Source organism: Moschus berezovskii, chromosome 5 (assembly GCF_049115385.1).
Source record: "Moschus berezovskii isolate FMDL1 chromosome 5, NW_MosBer_1.0, whole genome shotgun sequence".
Classification (NCBI taxonomy): Eukaryota; Metazoa; Chordata; class Mammalia; order Artiodactyla; family Moschidae; genus Moschus; species Moschus berezovskii.
The window spans coordinates 126656258-126672672 of NC_142464.1; the positions used below are offsets into that span (position 1 = coordinate 126656258).

Consider the following 16415-nt stretch of genomic DNA (forward strand, 5'->3'; position numbering starts at 1 on the left):
AGGGCCCCTGCTTTCGCTCGCCTGCCCCAGTGTAGTCCAGAGGCGGGTGCAGGGGGCTGCCCCACAGGTCTCACTAGACCCCCACCTCCCCCTCCAGCTCCCAGAACACAGTGGCTGTGACTTCACCTGCGCTTGCGCTTAGAGAGACCCACGTGTACGGCGGGGGAGGGCTCTGAGGGCGCAGGTCTGCAGGGTGGGGGAGGGTCTGCAGGGTGGGGGACCTGCTCCAGGTTCCCTGCTGCTCCTGCTGTTTGCCCGAGGCCTTCAGATGCTCAGCGTCATTCCTGTTAATACTCTGAAATTGTGTTCTGGTTGCCTCTGCAGCCTGATATTCCTTTTGAGATGTGGGATCATGAATCAATTTAAATTTATACTTCTTTTTTCTCGTGGTAAACATACACCACATAAACTCTGCCATTTTGGCTATTCTTAAGCGCACACTTCAGTGGCATTAACTACATCCCCGTTGCCGTGCAGCCATCACCGCCATCCACTCCGGAACTTCTCCATCTCCCCAAACTGACCTCTGTCCTCATTGAACACTGACTGCCCGTCCCCCAGCCCCCGGCACCCCGCTCTCCTTCCTGTCTCTGTGACTTTGTCTGCTTTAGGGCCCTTGTATAAGTGGAATCAGGCAGGCTCTGTTCCTCTGTATCTGGTGTGTTTCCTTCAGCACGATGTCTTTAAGGTGCATTGCGCTGTAATGTGTGGCGGACTCTCATCCCTGTTTAGGGGTGAACAGTGTCCACTGTGCCGATGGACCACGCTGTGTTCGCCCCTCACCTGCGGATGGGCGCTCCGTCCGGTCCACCTTTGGTTGCTGTGACGCTGCTGCTGCGAGCAGGGCGCGTGCATCTCCTGCCTTCAGCTCTTCTGGGTTTAAACCCTGAAGGGGCTTTGCTTCGCCCTGTGGCAGCTCTGCGTTTACTCTTTGAGGATGCTCCGCCCTGCTCTCCAGCAGCTGTTCCGCTTCCCGCTTCCCGCCCACCAGCGGTGCTCAGGGCCCAGGTGCTGCAGGTCCCGGCCAACGCTCGCTGCTTCCTGGGGTGGTTCGGGTTTGGTGTGTGTTTAAAATAACAGCCACTGCAGTTGTGTGAGGCAGTGGCTCATCGTGGCATGGACGAACATCCGCTGCCCTTGGGGAACATTCCACGAGTCTGGAAGAAACACGGGCTGGTTTTTGTTTGCTTGTTGAGGATTTTGGTTTGGTGTGAACCTGGTTTGTAACCTATCCTTCTTTTTCTGTCTTTAGACAATCAATGAAGAAGTGTCTAAAGCCACACATAGGCCTTTTTCTCCTCGTCTGCACCGGGCCCTCGTAGTGCATGGGGCTCCTCCCGCTCGCAGGCCCCTGGGACCCCTGACACGGGTCACCGGGCCTGCGTGGCTGTGCGCCCGAGATGGAGCCTCGTGTCCCACCGTCTGTGGGGGCTGCGGCCGAAACAAACCAGCTAGTCAGCAGCCACAGGCAGTGGCTCCCCAGGGAGGGATGCGGCTTGTTGGGAGGAGGTAGGAGGAGGCCAGCGAGTAGGCGGGCGGGCAGGCCCTGAAGGGGCTTAAGAGTTTGCCTTCGGCCTGCGCCGCCAGGAGCACGCCTCCCACAGACCCTGGGGCACCTTCCTGGGCTCCCCACTTAAAGTGTCTCCAGTCAGTGGCCTCCTCGCTGTCCCCGGGACCATGGAAGAGACGGTTTCCATCATGGATCAGCTCTCCTCTGACGTCCGATCTGCTGCATGAAGCTTCACTTCGTGCCGACCCCCAAGGGAGGAAGACTGTGGCGTTTCCGTGGCAGCGTGAGCAGGCCGCACAGAGTCCTGCGCGGACTCGGGAGGACCCGGCCCTCCTGACGCGCCTTCCCTGGGGCCCCCAGGGTCTTGAGCATCCGTGCCTAGCCGTCACCTTTAGGGAGGCGCGGGAGCCATAGATTTCCTTCTCTTTTTATCTTTATTTGTCTTTGGCTGGGCTGGGTCTCCTTTGACGTGTGGGCTTCTCTAGCTGCGGCAAGCGGGGGCACCTCGTCACTGCAGCACACGAACTTCTCGAGGTGGCTTCTCATGGTGGCTCTCACGGTGGCTCTCGGCCTGAGTTGCTCTGTGGCCTGTGGGATCTCCCAGGATCGGGGATCAAACCCATGTCTCCTGCGTGGCACGCAGGTTCTTATCTACTGCTCCACCAGGGAAGCCCACCATAGAGTTCCCTGTAAAACATATTCCAGGTGTTGTTTATGTTTATAATTACTGTAAGTAGACCACTGTCCCCATTGATGTTTCCAGCTTGTTTCTGATAGTATGAGACGAAGCTTTAAATTAATTTTCATCCATAAATATTGCACTTAGCATTCTGCCACTTTCTGTGATTGGTGTTGGTGGGTTTTCGCTGGCGTGTCATGAGCTTCTTTGGGCTTCCCTTGCAGCCCAGTCGGTATCTGCCTGCAGTACAGGAGACCTGGGTTTGATCCCTGGGTTGGGGGGAGCCCCTGGAGAAGGAAATGGCAACCCACTCCAGCATCCTTGCCTGGAAAATCTCATGGACAGAGGAGCCTGGTGGGCTGCAGTCCGTGGGGTTGCAAAGAGTCGAGCACGACTGAGCGACTAACACTTACTTACATGATCGGATCACTGGCGAAAGAGGTGGGCAAGGAGAGAGAGAGGATCCCATCTCTTTTTATAGTGCAGTACTCCTTGGTTCATCTCCTCTGAGACTCGGGCAACCCTTCAAAACAACGCTGACCGTTTACAGGTGGCCTGTGTCCACGCTGCTGATTTCATGGGAGCAGGGTTACCCACTCACCTTGTTTGTTTTCTTCTGTAGTTACAGCTACTGTTTTTATTAATCCTGTCTTATTTTGGTTTGTTTATTGTTTCAATTATTTAAAGGTAATAATGAAATTCCTAAACTTTCTCTTTTTCATCTTTAAAATTAAAGGTTATAGTTTTTCCTCCAAAAACAGTTTTAGCCATGGATCCTAAGTTTAGACAGAAAGTGCTTATTTTTCTTTGCTTTCTAAGAGTTTTCACAATTTCAGTTTTTATTTCCTCTCCAACTTAAGGGTTGATTAAGTACATATTTCTAAAACTCAAATTTACAAAGTTATGGGTCTGGTCATCTTTTTAGTATTTGTAATCTGATTGGGTGATGGCTGGGGAAGATGTTCTGTGTACCAGCTCCCGTTGGTCATTTGTCAGGGTTTTACCTCACTTTGGTTGTGACGTGGTTGACACCGGCTGAGCACTGCCCGGGACCGTGTGGTTCCCTGGGTTCTGACTATGGCATGTTCCTTTGCAGCCCCCACTCCAGCCCTGGGCCCAGGAACCGTGATGCACTTGTGGTCACCATATACCAGTTTGCACTTCTGTTTATATAAGTGAAATCGTATAACTTGTGCCTGGCTGTTCGCACTCCATAAAGGTTGTGAGAGTCCTCCATGTGGCGAGAACCTCCGTGTCCCCGGACGGACAGCCTGGCCTCCGTGTCCATTCACCTGCTGACAGGTGTTGAGGGGCCTCTCGTCTGGGCTCATGCAGATCAGGCCGCATGCACATGTGAACCTACTTCTCTGCTTCTCTGGGCAAACGCCAAGGAGCGGGATTGCTGGGTCATGTGGGCGATGCGCGTTTACTTGTAGGAAACAGCCCAACTTCCAGCTGCCACACCAGCAGCAGCCCACCGGTGGCGGGCTCGGGTCCCGGCTCCTCCCTGGCCTCCCGGCACCTGCCGTGCTCAGCCCGGGACACTCGAGTGGGCGCCTGCAGGCCTCGCTGCTGAGCTCAGTTTGCAGCCTGTTGGTTGGCTCTTTGCGGAGCACGTCTTTCCAGGCACTTCCTTGCCGTCTGCATCTCTTCTTGGGTAAAGTGTCTACTCAGATCTGTTGTCGTTTTTAAAATCAGGTGGTCCGTGTCCTTATCCTTGGATCGTAAGAGTTCTTTACTCGGTATAAGGCTTTATCAGACCAATGGTCTGCAAATATATTCTCTCAGCCTTGCCTTTTTTCTTTAACAGTGTCTTATGAGCAGAAGTTTTTTGTTGAGGTCCAATCCATCATTTTTTCCTTTTAAGGCTTACGCTTTTTTGTCACTTGTGTAAGAAATTTCTGCCTAAGCCAAAGTCACAGAGATTCCCCTCTCACGCTTCCTCCTTGAGGTGCTGCCCTCCCACCTTCTCTGCCAGGTCTGTTGCCGAGCCCGCGTCAGCTGCGGCTGGAGCGCATTTCTGTGGCCGCAGGGGCACCGCACTCTTTCAGGGCTGCTGTGAAGAGACCGGCCTTTCTTCGCCGAATCGCCCTCGTGGCTTTGGCAGAAACTCACCTGAACATACACAAGTGGGTTTGTTTCTGGACCATCTGTCCTGTTCCACGGGTCCGCACGTCCAGCTTCCTGTCAATATCACACTTTCTTGATTACAGTAGACCTTGGAAACAGGAAGTGTAGGTCCTCTAAAGTTGTTCTTTTGCAAAACTGTTTTGTCTATTCTAGATCTTTTGCCATTTCCATATAAAGTTTAGAATCAGCTGGTAGATTTGCTCAAAAAGCCTATTTGCATTTTGCTTGGGATTGCATTTAATCCACAGATCAATCCAGGGAAAATTGACATCATAGTGACCTGAGCCCATGAATATGGTCTCTCTCTATTCATTTAGGCCTTTTTAAATTTCTCTCAACAATCCTGTAGTCTTAGGTAAAACAGGCTTCCACATCTATTAAAAATATAGTCATAGATATTTTATGTTTTTCTCAGTACTGCTAATGGAATTGTTTTTCAAACTTCTTTTCCCACTTGTTAGCTGCTGATACACAGCAACCCATTTGTTTGTTGTTTATTAATCTTGTGAGCTTGCTAGAACCACTTTTTCGTTCTAGCATGGTTTTGCAGACTCCTTCAACTTTTCCACACAGATCATGTTATTTCTTAACAAAGACAGTTTCACTTCTTCCTTTTCAGTCTTTACGCCTCTGTGTCTTTTCTTGTCTTGGTCCAACGGCCAGGCCCTCCAGGACAAGGGGACTGTGATGTCCTTTGCTTATTAGTGAGCTGAGGCAAGGATTCAGTATTTCACATGGACCATGATGCTAGCTGAAGGGTTTGCTAAAGTTTTGTTTGTGGCTGAGTACATGAGGCATAGCTGTTAAATGTTTAAAACTCGTTATTTTCCAAGTATTCGGTGAGCACCTGCCTTGTGTCTGGCGCTGTTCCAGTCGTAGGGAGGATAGCCGCGTGCTGGTCAGGACCCCTGCTCTCCTGGCACCGACCTTCTGTGGGCAGAGGCTGACAATAAAGAAGCCAAAAAGCATATCAGGTCGCTTTAGGTAACAGCGCATGCTGTGTGGGATCACAAAACTGATTGAGGGTAGGGAGGGCTGTTTATCTTTGCCCTTTTATTTTGGGTGGATATTCAGACTGATAACTAATAAAAATCTGTGGTGTTTTGTGAATCCAGGCTCATGCTTCTCCAGAAGAGCTCATTCACCCCGGGAACCAGGGCTCTCTTCTCAGGGCTCTGAGGCCCTCCGTCACTGGCAACGTGTGCAGGGCCCGCGTCCGTGTGTCTGTGTCTGCAGGTGGCCTGTCCACTTGGGTCACTTGGCCTCCTTCCCCTGTAGCACCGAGCTGTGTCCCCCCACATGGCCCACTGGGTGGGGCGTCCCACCACCTCCTGCTTCTCCCTCGAGGTGTCTCCTGGCCAGGGCCTTTGTGAACACTGTTCTAGAGAGCTCGCCGTAGTCATTGGGTGTGTGCATAACCTGTCCACCCAAGCATGGGACCTGCTCCAGCGGAGAAAAGTGCCCACACCTCATCCTGCACTGAAGTCGTCCCCGGGGCCTTACCTGATGGTCGAGGAGGGGTGGGATCGGCTACCCCCGCCCTGGCACTCCCCTGCCGAGTCACCCAGGCAACCGAGGCTCAACAAGTGAGGGATGGATGGCGTCGGCTCCTGCACCCCTCACCCCTACGTGGCCAGCAAGGCCTCGATTTGGGAGGCTCGGGCTGCAGCTGTCTGGGCCTTGAGTGCAACCGCGTGGGACAGCTCACCTGCAAACGCTGTCAAGGCTGCATGCAGGCGCCACATGGAGGCAGGATCGGGACACGGGCAGAGAGCACAGGGAGGGCCTGGCATCGGTGCTGGAGTGGTCTCACCACGGTGGGGTGACCTCTGGTCTGCTGTCCCCGGCCTGGGAGAGGCCACCAGCCTCCTGGAGCACCCTTGGTTTGCTGGAGTCGCTCCCCTTAGCCTTCTCTGCCTCCCAGGCAGGTGGGGTGGACCAGCCCAGAGCTCCAGTGGGGGCAGGGCTAGTTCGCCTGGTGTGCAGAGCTCAGCACACAGCTGGTGCTCAGTAAATGCCTGTATGATCACTAGGCCTAGAGCGCGCACAGTGCGTTGGAAGAGCAGGTTTGGGGACCCAAATCACCCAGTCAGCGTGGCCCCTCCAGCCCCCACCGCAGCCTCCACGCGCTTTCCGTTGGAAGAGAGATGCGGACGAGATTGTTCACACACCTCTGCCCTCGATGCCAGTCCTTTCCATGCAGGAGAGAGAGCTATCAGTCACTCTCACTTTAGCGTGAATGAGCTCGGTCAAGACGGGAGATTTGTGTAAAAGCCGCCCAGCAATGCTGTGGGTGGCCCCTCTGCCGCGAGGCTGGGAAGGTTGCAGCTGCACAGGGGTCAGGGCTCTCCTGCCCAGACCCTCCCCTCCGCCCCCAGCAGCACTGCCTGTTGGGGATGAAAGACCGCAAGGCGGAAAGATCCCGGCCGCCTGTCCTAGGAGCCGAGAACGGCGAGTCTGCAGCTCCACTTCTGACCCAGTTTCCCTCCAGCCACCCGCAGACAGTCTCCTTTGCAGAATTTTGCAGACGTGGGTGGAAACTGACATGAGGCTCCTGGTTTCTGTCCGCATCTGGAGTTGTACCATCGGCCGAGCCCCAGCCAGGTGGTCTCCCTGCCCCCACGGCGACCCCGTGACCTGGCAGTAGTCTCAGCAGCTGGGAAGGCTAGCCCGATAGACGTCTAGATTTCAGCTCAAAGCACTCAATGGGCCGCTGCCCCCTTCCCACCACCAGGCTCCTTTTGCCCAAAGGGGCGGGGGTGGAGACCTGTGGGTGTCCGCAGGCCAGTCTCTCCCGGTTCTGAGCTACATGGACCTGTGCAGCCTTGGAGCAGAACAGGAGCCCCCGCACCCAGGACAGCGCCCTGGAGCTTCAAGACAGCAGGCTGAATCAGAGAGGGCAGGACAGGGCAGCGGGGGACACCTCTGGATACGGGTGGGGGGTGGCGGAGTCCGACCCCCCCCATTCCCGGGGTGTGGACTAAGCCAGCCTCTGGCCACGCCTGGGAGGCACCATCCCGGGATGAGAGGACAGAGTGGGCCCGGCAGAGACCAGACAACCCGGGCCAGGGACCCGTCGGAACGCGGGCTGGTTCCCAGGGAACACGCGGGGCTCGCGCCTGCCGGCAGCGTGCAGTGTGCAGGGCACTCCTGCAGGGCCGGCCGCCCGGCCTGAGGCCAGCTGAGCTGCAGCGCTGACTGCTGTGCCCTCTCCCGGCAGTGCCCCTGCGTCGGGGGTGCTGCAGCTGTAATTACACGTCTCTGTCCCGGGGCCGAGCCACAGGGGCATCTGAGGAGGTGTTTGTTGTCGCCTGTGAATCAGGCGCTCATGAGGAAAGTGGCGGCTGGCGAGGCAGACAAATTAGGGCCTTGGGGCTGCCACGAGCGGCCGCCAGCAGTTCTGGGCCAGGGCCGCCCCCGCCCTGCCACACAGCCACACACTCAGCCACCCCACCAGCTCCACCCAGGACCCAGACAGCACACACACCATACAACCACACAGACACACACAGAGCCACCAACAGACACACACAACCGCCCCCACATACAGAGCCACCCCCCCACCACACACACCCACACACAGACACACCACACATACAACCACACACTGACACACAAGCACAATCACACACACACAACCACAGACACCGGCACACATACAACCACACACAGACACACACACAATCGTGCACACACAGCCACCCCCACACACAGACACACACAACCACACACAGAGACACACACAGCCACCCCCATACACAGAGCCGACCCCCACCACACACAACCACACGCAGACACAGAAACACAATCGTGCACACACACAGCCACCCACCCACACACAACCACACACAGACACACATAACCACCACAGGCACACAAACACTATCACACACAAAGCCAGAGACACACACACACAACTACATGCAGACACAGACAACAACCGCCCACAGGCACACAAACAACCACATACACAAAACCACACACACAGCCACACCCACACACATAACCGCAGCAGAGGCCTGCAGGTACTGCCGTGGAGTTGCACCCCGACAGACATGGCCTCCTCCGACCTACAAGGGAGGCCGCCGCCCTGCCGGACCGGAGAGGCCGGCAGGGCAGGGCAAGGGGAAGGCAGGCCTGGCCCGACTCCTGCCTTCCTGTGCCCAGGGGCCACCAAGGACATGGGCAAGATGCTTGGGGGCGACGAGGAGAAGGACCCTGACGCCGCCAAGAAGGAGGAGGAGCGGCAGGAGGCGCTGCGCCAGGCGGAGGAGGAGCGCAAGGCCAAGTACGCCAAGATGGAGGCGGAGCGCGAGGCCGTGCGGCAGGGCATCCGCGACAAGGTGGGCGCGGCGGCACGCGGGCGGGGTCGGGCTGGGCTGGGGGTGCTGCCTGTGGGGGGGCTCGCAGCACTGACCTCGGGGAGGGACCCGCGGGGAGCGGGGCGGGCGGGTGAGACCCTGCGCCCCTGCCTGCACATCTGCCCACGCTCCCCGGGCCTGGGGCTTGCCCTGTGGCCCGAGTCCTTCTGGCCCCAGTGGCAGGGGCTGGACCCCATCCTCCCAGGATCCTGGGCTGGGGTGCTGGCTTCTGTAGGACAAGCTCCCGTGGCTGCCCCCACGGACGTGGAGGGCAGGCCCTTCTAGAGAGGAGGGGCAGGGCAGCCATGGGCTGGCCCTGGGGCGGGCCGCGGGTGGGTGAATCATCCTGGGCTGGAGGATGCCCCTGACCACACCTGGGTGGGCCTCAGGCCCCCGAGAAGAATGACAGGGTGTTGGGGGGCAGGTCTGTGGCTGTGTGGGCTGGCTGGGGGTGGGCTAGGAGCTGGAGGCCATCTTTCCAGAACCTTCTGGCACCTTCCTCTGTGTGCAGGGCATGAGCACACACCCGGCAGGGACCTGAGGCCAGAGCAGGGGCGGACGTGTGAGGCTGTCAGCTGAGGGCCCCAGGGGCCTGTCCACCGGCCACCCTCGGGTACCCAGCCAGCTCGTGGGCCAGAAGGGCGGCATGGGGCGGCTGCTCCTGCCTCCTTCAGGGTGGGCCGGCCTGCGGGCCAGGTGGAGAAGGAAGGGCCCTCCCCAGGGCCCCACGGTGTCCTGAACCACATGGCCTCCCATGGGCCACAGCGTCTTAGGTGCTGCGCGCCACTCTTGGCCCCACACGGGCCAGGCCCCTCCACCCAGAGACCCGGGAGGGGGACTCAGTTCTGTCCTGCCCCCACCCTGACACTCCCATCTTTGGGCCTTGGGGGAAGTGTTTCCAGACACTGGATGAAGCCTGTGGAAGGGGGCCGGGAGCAGGCAGAGGGGTCCTGCAGAGGGTGTCCCCACAGTCCCAGCCCTAGAGTTCCCAGGCCGCTCCCACCTGCCTGGGCCTGACACAGGAGCTGCGGTGAGGACACAGGTGGGTGCCTGCAGGTCTCCGGGCCCATGAGGGGTCCCCCACGTTGATGGGGATGTGGGGTGCACCCTGGTGTCCCATCACTGGTCACTGGACACCTTTCTGGGCAGAAAGTTCAAGTTGATTGTGCTGCGTCGGCAGCTCATGAGACCCTCACCCCCAGGACCAACCTCAAGACCTTCAGAGTCGTTTGGGGAAGAGCCAGGAAGAACACAGACGGCAGAGAGGGAGGCAGCCATGGGCGGGGAGGGGTCAGAAGGTAGGGAGACAGCCCACTCAGGCTGCCTTTAATAGGAAGTCCCAACTGCCCCTTCCCTCCTCAAACTGGCCCCAGCCCCAGGGGCGTGGCGACACTGCCCCTCAGGGCTCCCACTGCCCCAGGGCCTTTGCTTGGCTGCTGCCCTCCGGGGCTCCCTGAGGCTCCGCCTCCCCGTCCCCTCCGCACTCCTCTCCTGCCTTACTTTGCTCCGCACCTGCCTTCATCTGGGTGCATGCCTGCTCCCTCAGTTGTGTCCAACTCTCTGTGACCCCGCCAGGCTCCTCTGTCCATGGGATTCTCCAGGCAAGAATACTAGAGTGGGTTGCCTTTTCCTCCACCAGGGATCTTCCCAACCCAGGGATCAACCTCAGTCTCCCGTGTCCTCCTGCTTTGGCAGGCAGATTCTTTACCACTGAGCCACCTGAGAAGCCAACCTTCATCTGACACACCTTTTTACTGGTTTGCTGTTCACTGTCCATCCCCTGCAGGGAGGGCAGGAACTTTGACTGCACTTGGCCCTTGTATGCTGAGCAAAGAGTGAGTGAGTGAACAGGCAACAGCTCCAGGGTCCTTTCTTTCCTCAGGGAACCGAGGGCGGCTCCATGGGAGGCCGGGGGGCAGGGCGACCCTCACGCTGCCCTCAGGACCCCGGCTTCCAGGGCGACCACGTGGAAGGCTGCAGCCTTTGGCAGAGCCCCAAGGCCCCCTAGCCTGGTGCCCTGGGGGTCGCTTGGCCAGTGGTTGTGCTTCCCCAGACAAGCATCGCCCCCATCTGGGACCCCCTTGGGTGGGCTGAGTGCCTTTGCTTCTGAACTGCCTCCACAAACCCCAGGTCGCTCCTGGACCCTGGCAGTCCCCTGACCCACCATGGCTCCATCAGCCACAGCGGCCGGTCTCCCCGCCCGGCCCAGGCCTCCTTCCTGGGCACGTTCAGGGTCTGGTCTCACCCACCCACGGGGCATGATGGTGTCTGCTGAGTTCAGTTGCCGGAGCAGGGGTCAGAGCCAGGCCCCACCCCACGCAGCGGCTGGGGCCGCAGTTTCCTTACCAGCCCAAGCACAGCTTCTGCGGTCAGAGGATTAGGCGGAACTAGGGGGCCAGGGCTTGGTCCTGTGGGGCAGCCTGCAAGGAAGGTATAGTGTGTTGGGGAGCATACCAACACACGCAGCTGAGTCTGACAGGTGGGGGCCAGGCCTGGGGGTGTGCAGGGGAGACAGGCTGATGGTGAGCACCCCCATTCACTGGTCGGAGGCAGCTCAGGGTCTGACGCACTCTGGGTGTTGCCCCAGAGCCCCAGGTCCTCACAGCCTCAGTATTGGTCTCGAAGAATTGGTCACCTCCTCCAAGGAGCCTCCAGAGCAACAGAGAGGAGCCCGCCCTGCCCCCAAGACCCCAGAGGTGGACAGCAAGGCCGTGGGAGGACAGGCTGCCCCGGCCACCTAGGGTGGTGGCCACCACTGCCCTCTCTCCCAAGACGTCCTGACCATGAGCTCAGTGCCTGGAGCCCCCTACCCACTGACGAAGCCCCCCATCATGTCCTCTGGCCCTGCCCGGCCTTCCAAGGTGACCCCCTCCCGCCTTCCTGCTCCCCACAGGTGGGACGCCTGACCTTTAGCAGTGGCTCCCCCAATGGCCCTCGCTGGCCCCCAGGCCCCAGTCCCACTTCCTGCAGCCCCTTCCTGGTGTCTGGGGTGGGGTGCCCCGAGCGGTGCTCCATGCCCCCACCCCCGACCTCATGAGATTGGTCAAGGAAGAGGGTGACGGTCCCTCACACTGAGGCCAGGAGTCAGGCCAGGCCAAGTACCCCGGCTCCCTGGGGAACCTCACCTGCATTCGGGGCTCCTTGCCTCTGCGGGCTGGTGGGCGGTGCCGCCCCGCACCGCGCGTCGTGACGTCATGACGCACCGCGCGGGTCCAGGTCGGGGGAGACCTGTGTCATCTGGTCCCCGCTGCCTGGTCTGCACCCCTGCCTTCTGGTTTACACCGCACTGCCGGGTTTGGTGCTTCCAGCCACCCGCGTCCAGCGACTCTGAGCCAGAACCACCCTCCAGCCTGCGCTGGGCTGGCGGGTCCTAGCCGACCCGGCCCCCATGGCCCAGGTTTGTGCTGAGAATAACAGGTGCTGGGCGCAGCGCTGACTCTCGCCGTCAGGGAGCACCGCTCTGCCCAGGGCGCTGGCAGCCTGGGCTCCCTCCGGGCCTCAGTGGTACTGTCTCAGTGGTTGAGGAGGAGGGAGGGGGTTGGGATGGGGGGACTGGGGGAGGGGTGGGGTTTCAGACAGGCCAGACCACATCAAAGCCAGGCTCTGGGAGTGACCCTAAAGAGTAAAGTGGCCCTCAGGTTTGCCCAGAGTGGCTAAGGCTCAGAATGGCTTTTCGCCTCAGTGGAGGGACTGGCTTGGGGCCCAGGGTCTCCTTCCTGAACCCTAGAGGGGACGACCGTGACACAGGCCCCTCCCTGACCCCCTGCCTGACCATATACCATGTGTTCCTGCCCTTATGTGTGTGTCCGTTTGTCACCCGCCTGTTCCGCCAGCACCACGTGTTCTTCTGAGCGTGTGTGTGCACCTTTGCTGAGTGTGTGTGGGGCTTTGGCCACCATGGCCTCCTGGGTCCAGCGCACAGACCTGCGCCCCAGCTGGGGACAGACGTCCTGTGGCTGCGGGAGCTGCTGGGCTCTGTGCCTCTGGCTGGAGGGAAGCTCTCTCTGGTCTGACCTAATTCCTGGCAGTGTGTCTCTCCACCCTGCACGTCCCTCCCCCCAAGTCAGGGTGCGGCCTTCTGTGGTGACCCAGGAAGAGGGCTGTGCCCCTGGAGTGGCTGCAGTCTGGCTGGCTCGGCGCACTCTGCCTTGGGCTGACCTGGTGTCCACGCTTGGTGGGGAGGCCCTCTTGGTCAGTTGCTCTGAGCCCTCCCCCCACCCCAGAGACCCTTCCCAAAAGCTTCTGACTCCCAGGGCGCAGAGGGGCCTTCAGACCACTGGGGCCCCTGCTGAGGAGAGTGGCCAGACCCCTTACCCCTCCTTCCTCAGTGCCCAGGGGCCCCACGCTGTGGTCTGGTCACTGTGGCCGGGAGCCTGGATTCCTCCTCTCAGACTCTGCTGAAGAGCTCTTGCCCCCCCACAGCCTCGAGGGAGGAGATGGGTGCAGAGCAAGCTTGGGGGTGGGACACAGCCACCCCCTAACCTGGAAGCAGAGCGAAGGGTCTTCTTGGAGGACCAGTGCCCCCTCCACTGCCGGCAGCACCAGTGACAGCCCGCCGCTTCCTTCAGGAGGGGCTGGTGAGGAGAGATGAACAGGCCTGGGGGCCCCTCCCGGGCAGCAGCCCTGGGCGGCGTGCTTCCTGGCACACTCTCTTTTTTGCCTGCTTCCGGACATTCCGTATTGCGTAACCCAGAACCTCAGACCTGACCAAGGGGCACGCCCTCCCCAGCTGGGGTGGGTCCTGAACTCTGTCCCCCACCCGTCAGGCCAGCGTGGCCCCACCTGGTCCCACCAGCCCTAAGGCAGGAAGTCTTCCCCTGGTCTCGTGGCCTCCTGACCACAGGCTTCAGGGCTTTGTTGGTCCAGGAGGGCTGCTGAGGGTGCTGAGGGGCCTTGGGGTGAGGTGTTAGTCTCCTAGAAATTAATTTTCTTGGTTCTGGAGGCTAAAAGTCCCAAATCAAGATGTTGGCAGGACTGTTCTCCCTCTGAAACCTGTAGGCGAGAATCCCCTCTCCTAGTTTCTGGGGGCTTCTGGCATTGTTTGTGTCCTTGGCTGGTGGCAAGGTGGTTCCCAAGCTTTTACGTTTTTTTCTACTCTGCGTGTTCTTTTCTTTTACAAAGAAGCTCTGGATTTAGAGCGCAGGGAGGTCTCCTCTCTATTCTTAGCTTAATTATACCTGCAGAGACCCTGTTTCCAAACAAGGTCACATGCTGAGGTTCCAGGTGACATGAGTTTGGGGGGACGCCTTTCAGTCTGAGGGGAGATTTGGGGAAGGGTTGGGGACAGAGAGATACGCAGCAAACCAGAACTGGGGGCGCTCGGCCGTGCTCAGGGGCGTTGCTGAGGGCACACCTAGGCAGGGATCTGGGACACCCACCTGGAAGTGACTGCGGGACGCGGGGCACACAGAGTGCCCCTCCGGGGGCTGGAGGGCCTTGGCGGCATGCGAGGATACTTGGCATAAGTGTGGCTTCATGTCACCGGAGGAGGATCTGGGCCGCGTGGGGCAGGGCTGACCCCGGGAGGCGGGGCCGCAGGAGGGCGGGGCCCGGGCCGGCGGCGTCCTCGCCCCGACAGGCGCCCTCCCGGGCAGGGCGGGGCCCGCGCGCTGACCCGCCGCCCTCCCCGCAGTACGGCATCAAGAAGAAGGAGGAGCGCGAGGCCGAGGCGCAGGCCGCCCTGGAGGCCAACTCGGAGGGCAGCCTGACGAGGCCCAAGAAGGCCATCCCGCCGGGCTGCGGGGACGCGGCGGAGGAGGAGGACGAGAGCATCCTGGACACGGTCATCAAGTACCTGCCCGGGCCGCTGCAGGACATTTTCAAGAAGTAGCGCCCGGGCTGAACAGCAGCCCGCCCCGCGCCCACCCCGGTCCCGCCCTCCGCGAGGCCCCCGAAGAGCCGCCGGGAGCAGCGCGCAGCCCCCCACGCCGATATAAGCCATAGCCCCAGGTCCATCCGCCCCGTCGCCCCCTCGCGCCTCGGGAGCCTCCGCCCACCTCGCAGCCCGCCCGCTCCCAGAACCGGCCCCCCACGGCCGCTGCCTTCTGTGCCGGAGACCTCGGGGGGCAGCCCCCCGCTCTTCGGGCAGCGGGTGGGCTGGACTCGCCCCCAGACCCCGAAGCCCTTCTCGCTCCGCCCCTCACCGCCCACCCAGCAGGGCACACGGCCAGGGCCACCGAAAGGGTCCGAGTTGGTGGACGCCTGTCGGGCCCAACCCAGGAGCACAGCCATAGTAGGGGTGCTGTTGTGAGCCAGGGCGGGGGTAGGGGGTGCGGGGCTCCCCGCGCAGGGCTCGGCCTGGACGCCGCGCCACGCTTGGGTTGCTGAGCCTGCCTGTCCTGGTGACCTGGCGCCGCACCCTCGCCTTCATCCACCCTCTGTCCCCGGCCGCCGCCTCTGGAAGGCTGAGCTTCCGGCCGGTTCTCGCGAAGGGAGGCAAAGCAATAGGCTTGGGAGGACCCTCTCTGACCTTTCCCTACCCCGCCCCCGACCCCGAGTCCGCGGGCCCAGCGAACCCATCCCTTTCCCAGGCCGGCGCCTCCTGTCCCTCCCAGGCTGCTGGGGGTGGGGGTGCCCGCAGCCTCTGAACACCCGCACCTCCACTCAGAACCGAGAGGCAGCCCGGGGGCCGAGCGCTGCGCGCCGGCCGGAGTGTGTGGCCCGGAAGACCAGCCCCGACCCTCAGCCGCCTCTGCCCTGCAGGCCCTCGAAGGGGCGTCCCAGCCGCCAGCCCAGCCGTGGGCCTCCCAGCGCTCCCCCGCCCCCCTTGTTTAATTTGCATCACAATATGTTGAATCTCAGGTAAATGAGGTCTTCTGTCTGTGAGGAGTTTTTATCTTGACAGAAAGCTTGTCACCTGTATCCCTAGGGCCCTTACTGTCCACATAAATTTTCATCCTGTCCAGTGTCCGGGCCAGGGGCGCGGCTCTCCCCCGCTCCTTAGAGAAGCCATATGACTAGACGGCAATACTGACCCCTGGCGCCCTTTGTCCCCCGCCGTCCACCCTGCGCCCCGACCCCTCCGGGTTCCTTGTCTTTTTTTAAAGCCTGTTTCCACACTTTAAAAAGCCAGCTCTGAGCAGACCGGGTGTCGTTTGGTAGAAACTCGCATCCCATCCTCAGCGCGTGGGGCGCCCCAGCGCCGAGCTTAGTGTAGCCTTGGATGTTCTCTGTCCGTCTGTCCCGACGCCTGCGCCTCCTCCTGCATGTCGGGGCCGCTGCCTGTGTTCTCTCCGGATGGAATCACAGCCAATAAACTCCACAGTGATTTCACGTCTTTGGTCACTGCCTTTGGGGTCCGTTCCCTGGGAGGCGATGGGGGCGGGGTCCTGGCGGGAGGGCAGCGCCCGGCCAGCTGCCGAGCTCTCTTTGGGCTCTGTGGCTTGAACCCGTGCCCTGCCAGATGGGAGCACCTTTTCCTTTCGCTGACGCCAAGGCAGGAGCTCCTGCTGCCCTGGACGCACACATCCGACCCTTTCTCCTTGAGGTCCTCCCAGCCAGGGTTGTCTCCACCTGAAATGCAGCCTGTCCCTCAGGGCCCCCCACCCCCAGTCTCCGACCGGCAGCACAGGCCCCACCCCAGGCCTCTCCTGCACCACACACCCCGGGCCACAGGCCCAGGTCTCTCCATGCTGGCCACACCTTGGGCCCAGTGAGAGGCTTCTGAGTCCTGTCCGTAGAGGCTGAGGCCTGATGAGGTGCCTGTGGGAACTGCTGGCTCTGTGAGCCTGACCCC

At 60.5% G+C, this 16415-nt stretch overlaps 1 protein-coding gene across 1 annotated transcript in view; it reads left to right on the plus strand.

The window, feature by feature from the left end:
- Window positions 1-15952, plus strand: part of CPLX1 (complexin 1) — a 39791-nt gene extending 23839 nt beyond the window's left edge. Inside the window, exons 3-4 of the mRNA XM_055435235.2 lie at window positions 8487-8662; window positions 14313-15952. Of these exons, the coding sequence (XP_055291210.1) occupies window positions 8487-8662; window positions 14313-14510 (374 nt within the window). The 3' untranslated portion in view covers window positions 14511-15952. The remainder of the gene's footprint in view (window positions 1-8486; window positions 8663-14312) is intronic.
- Window positions 15953-16415: the final 463 nt, after the last annotated feature.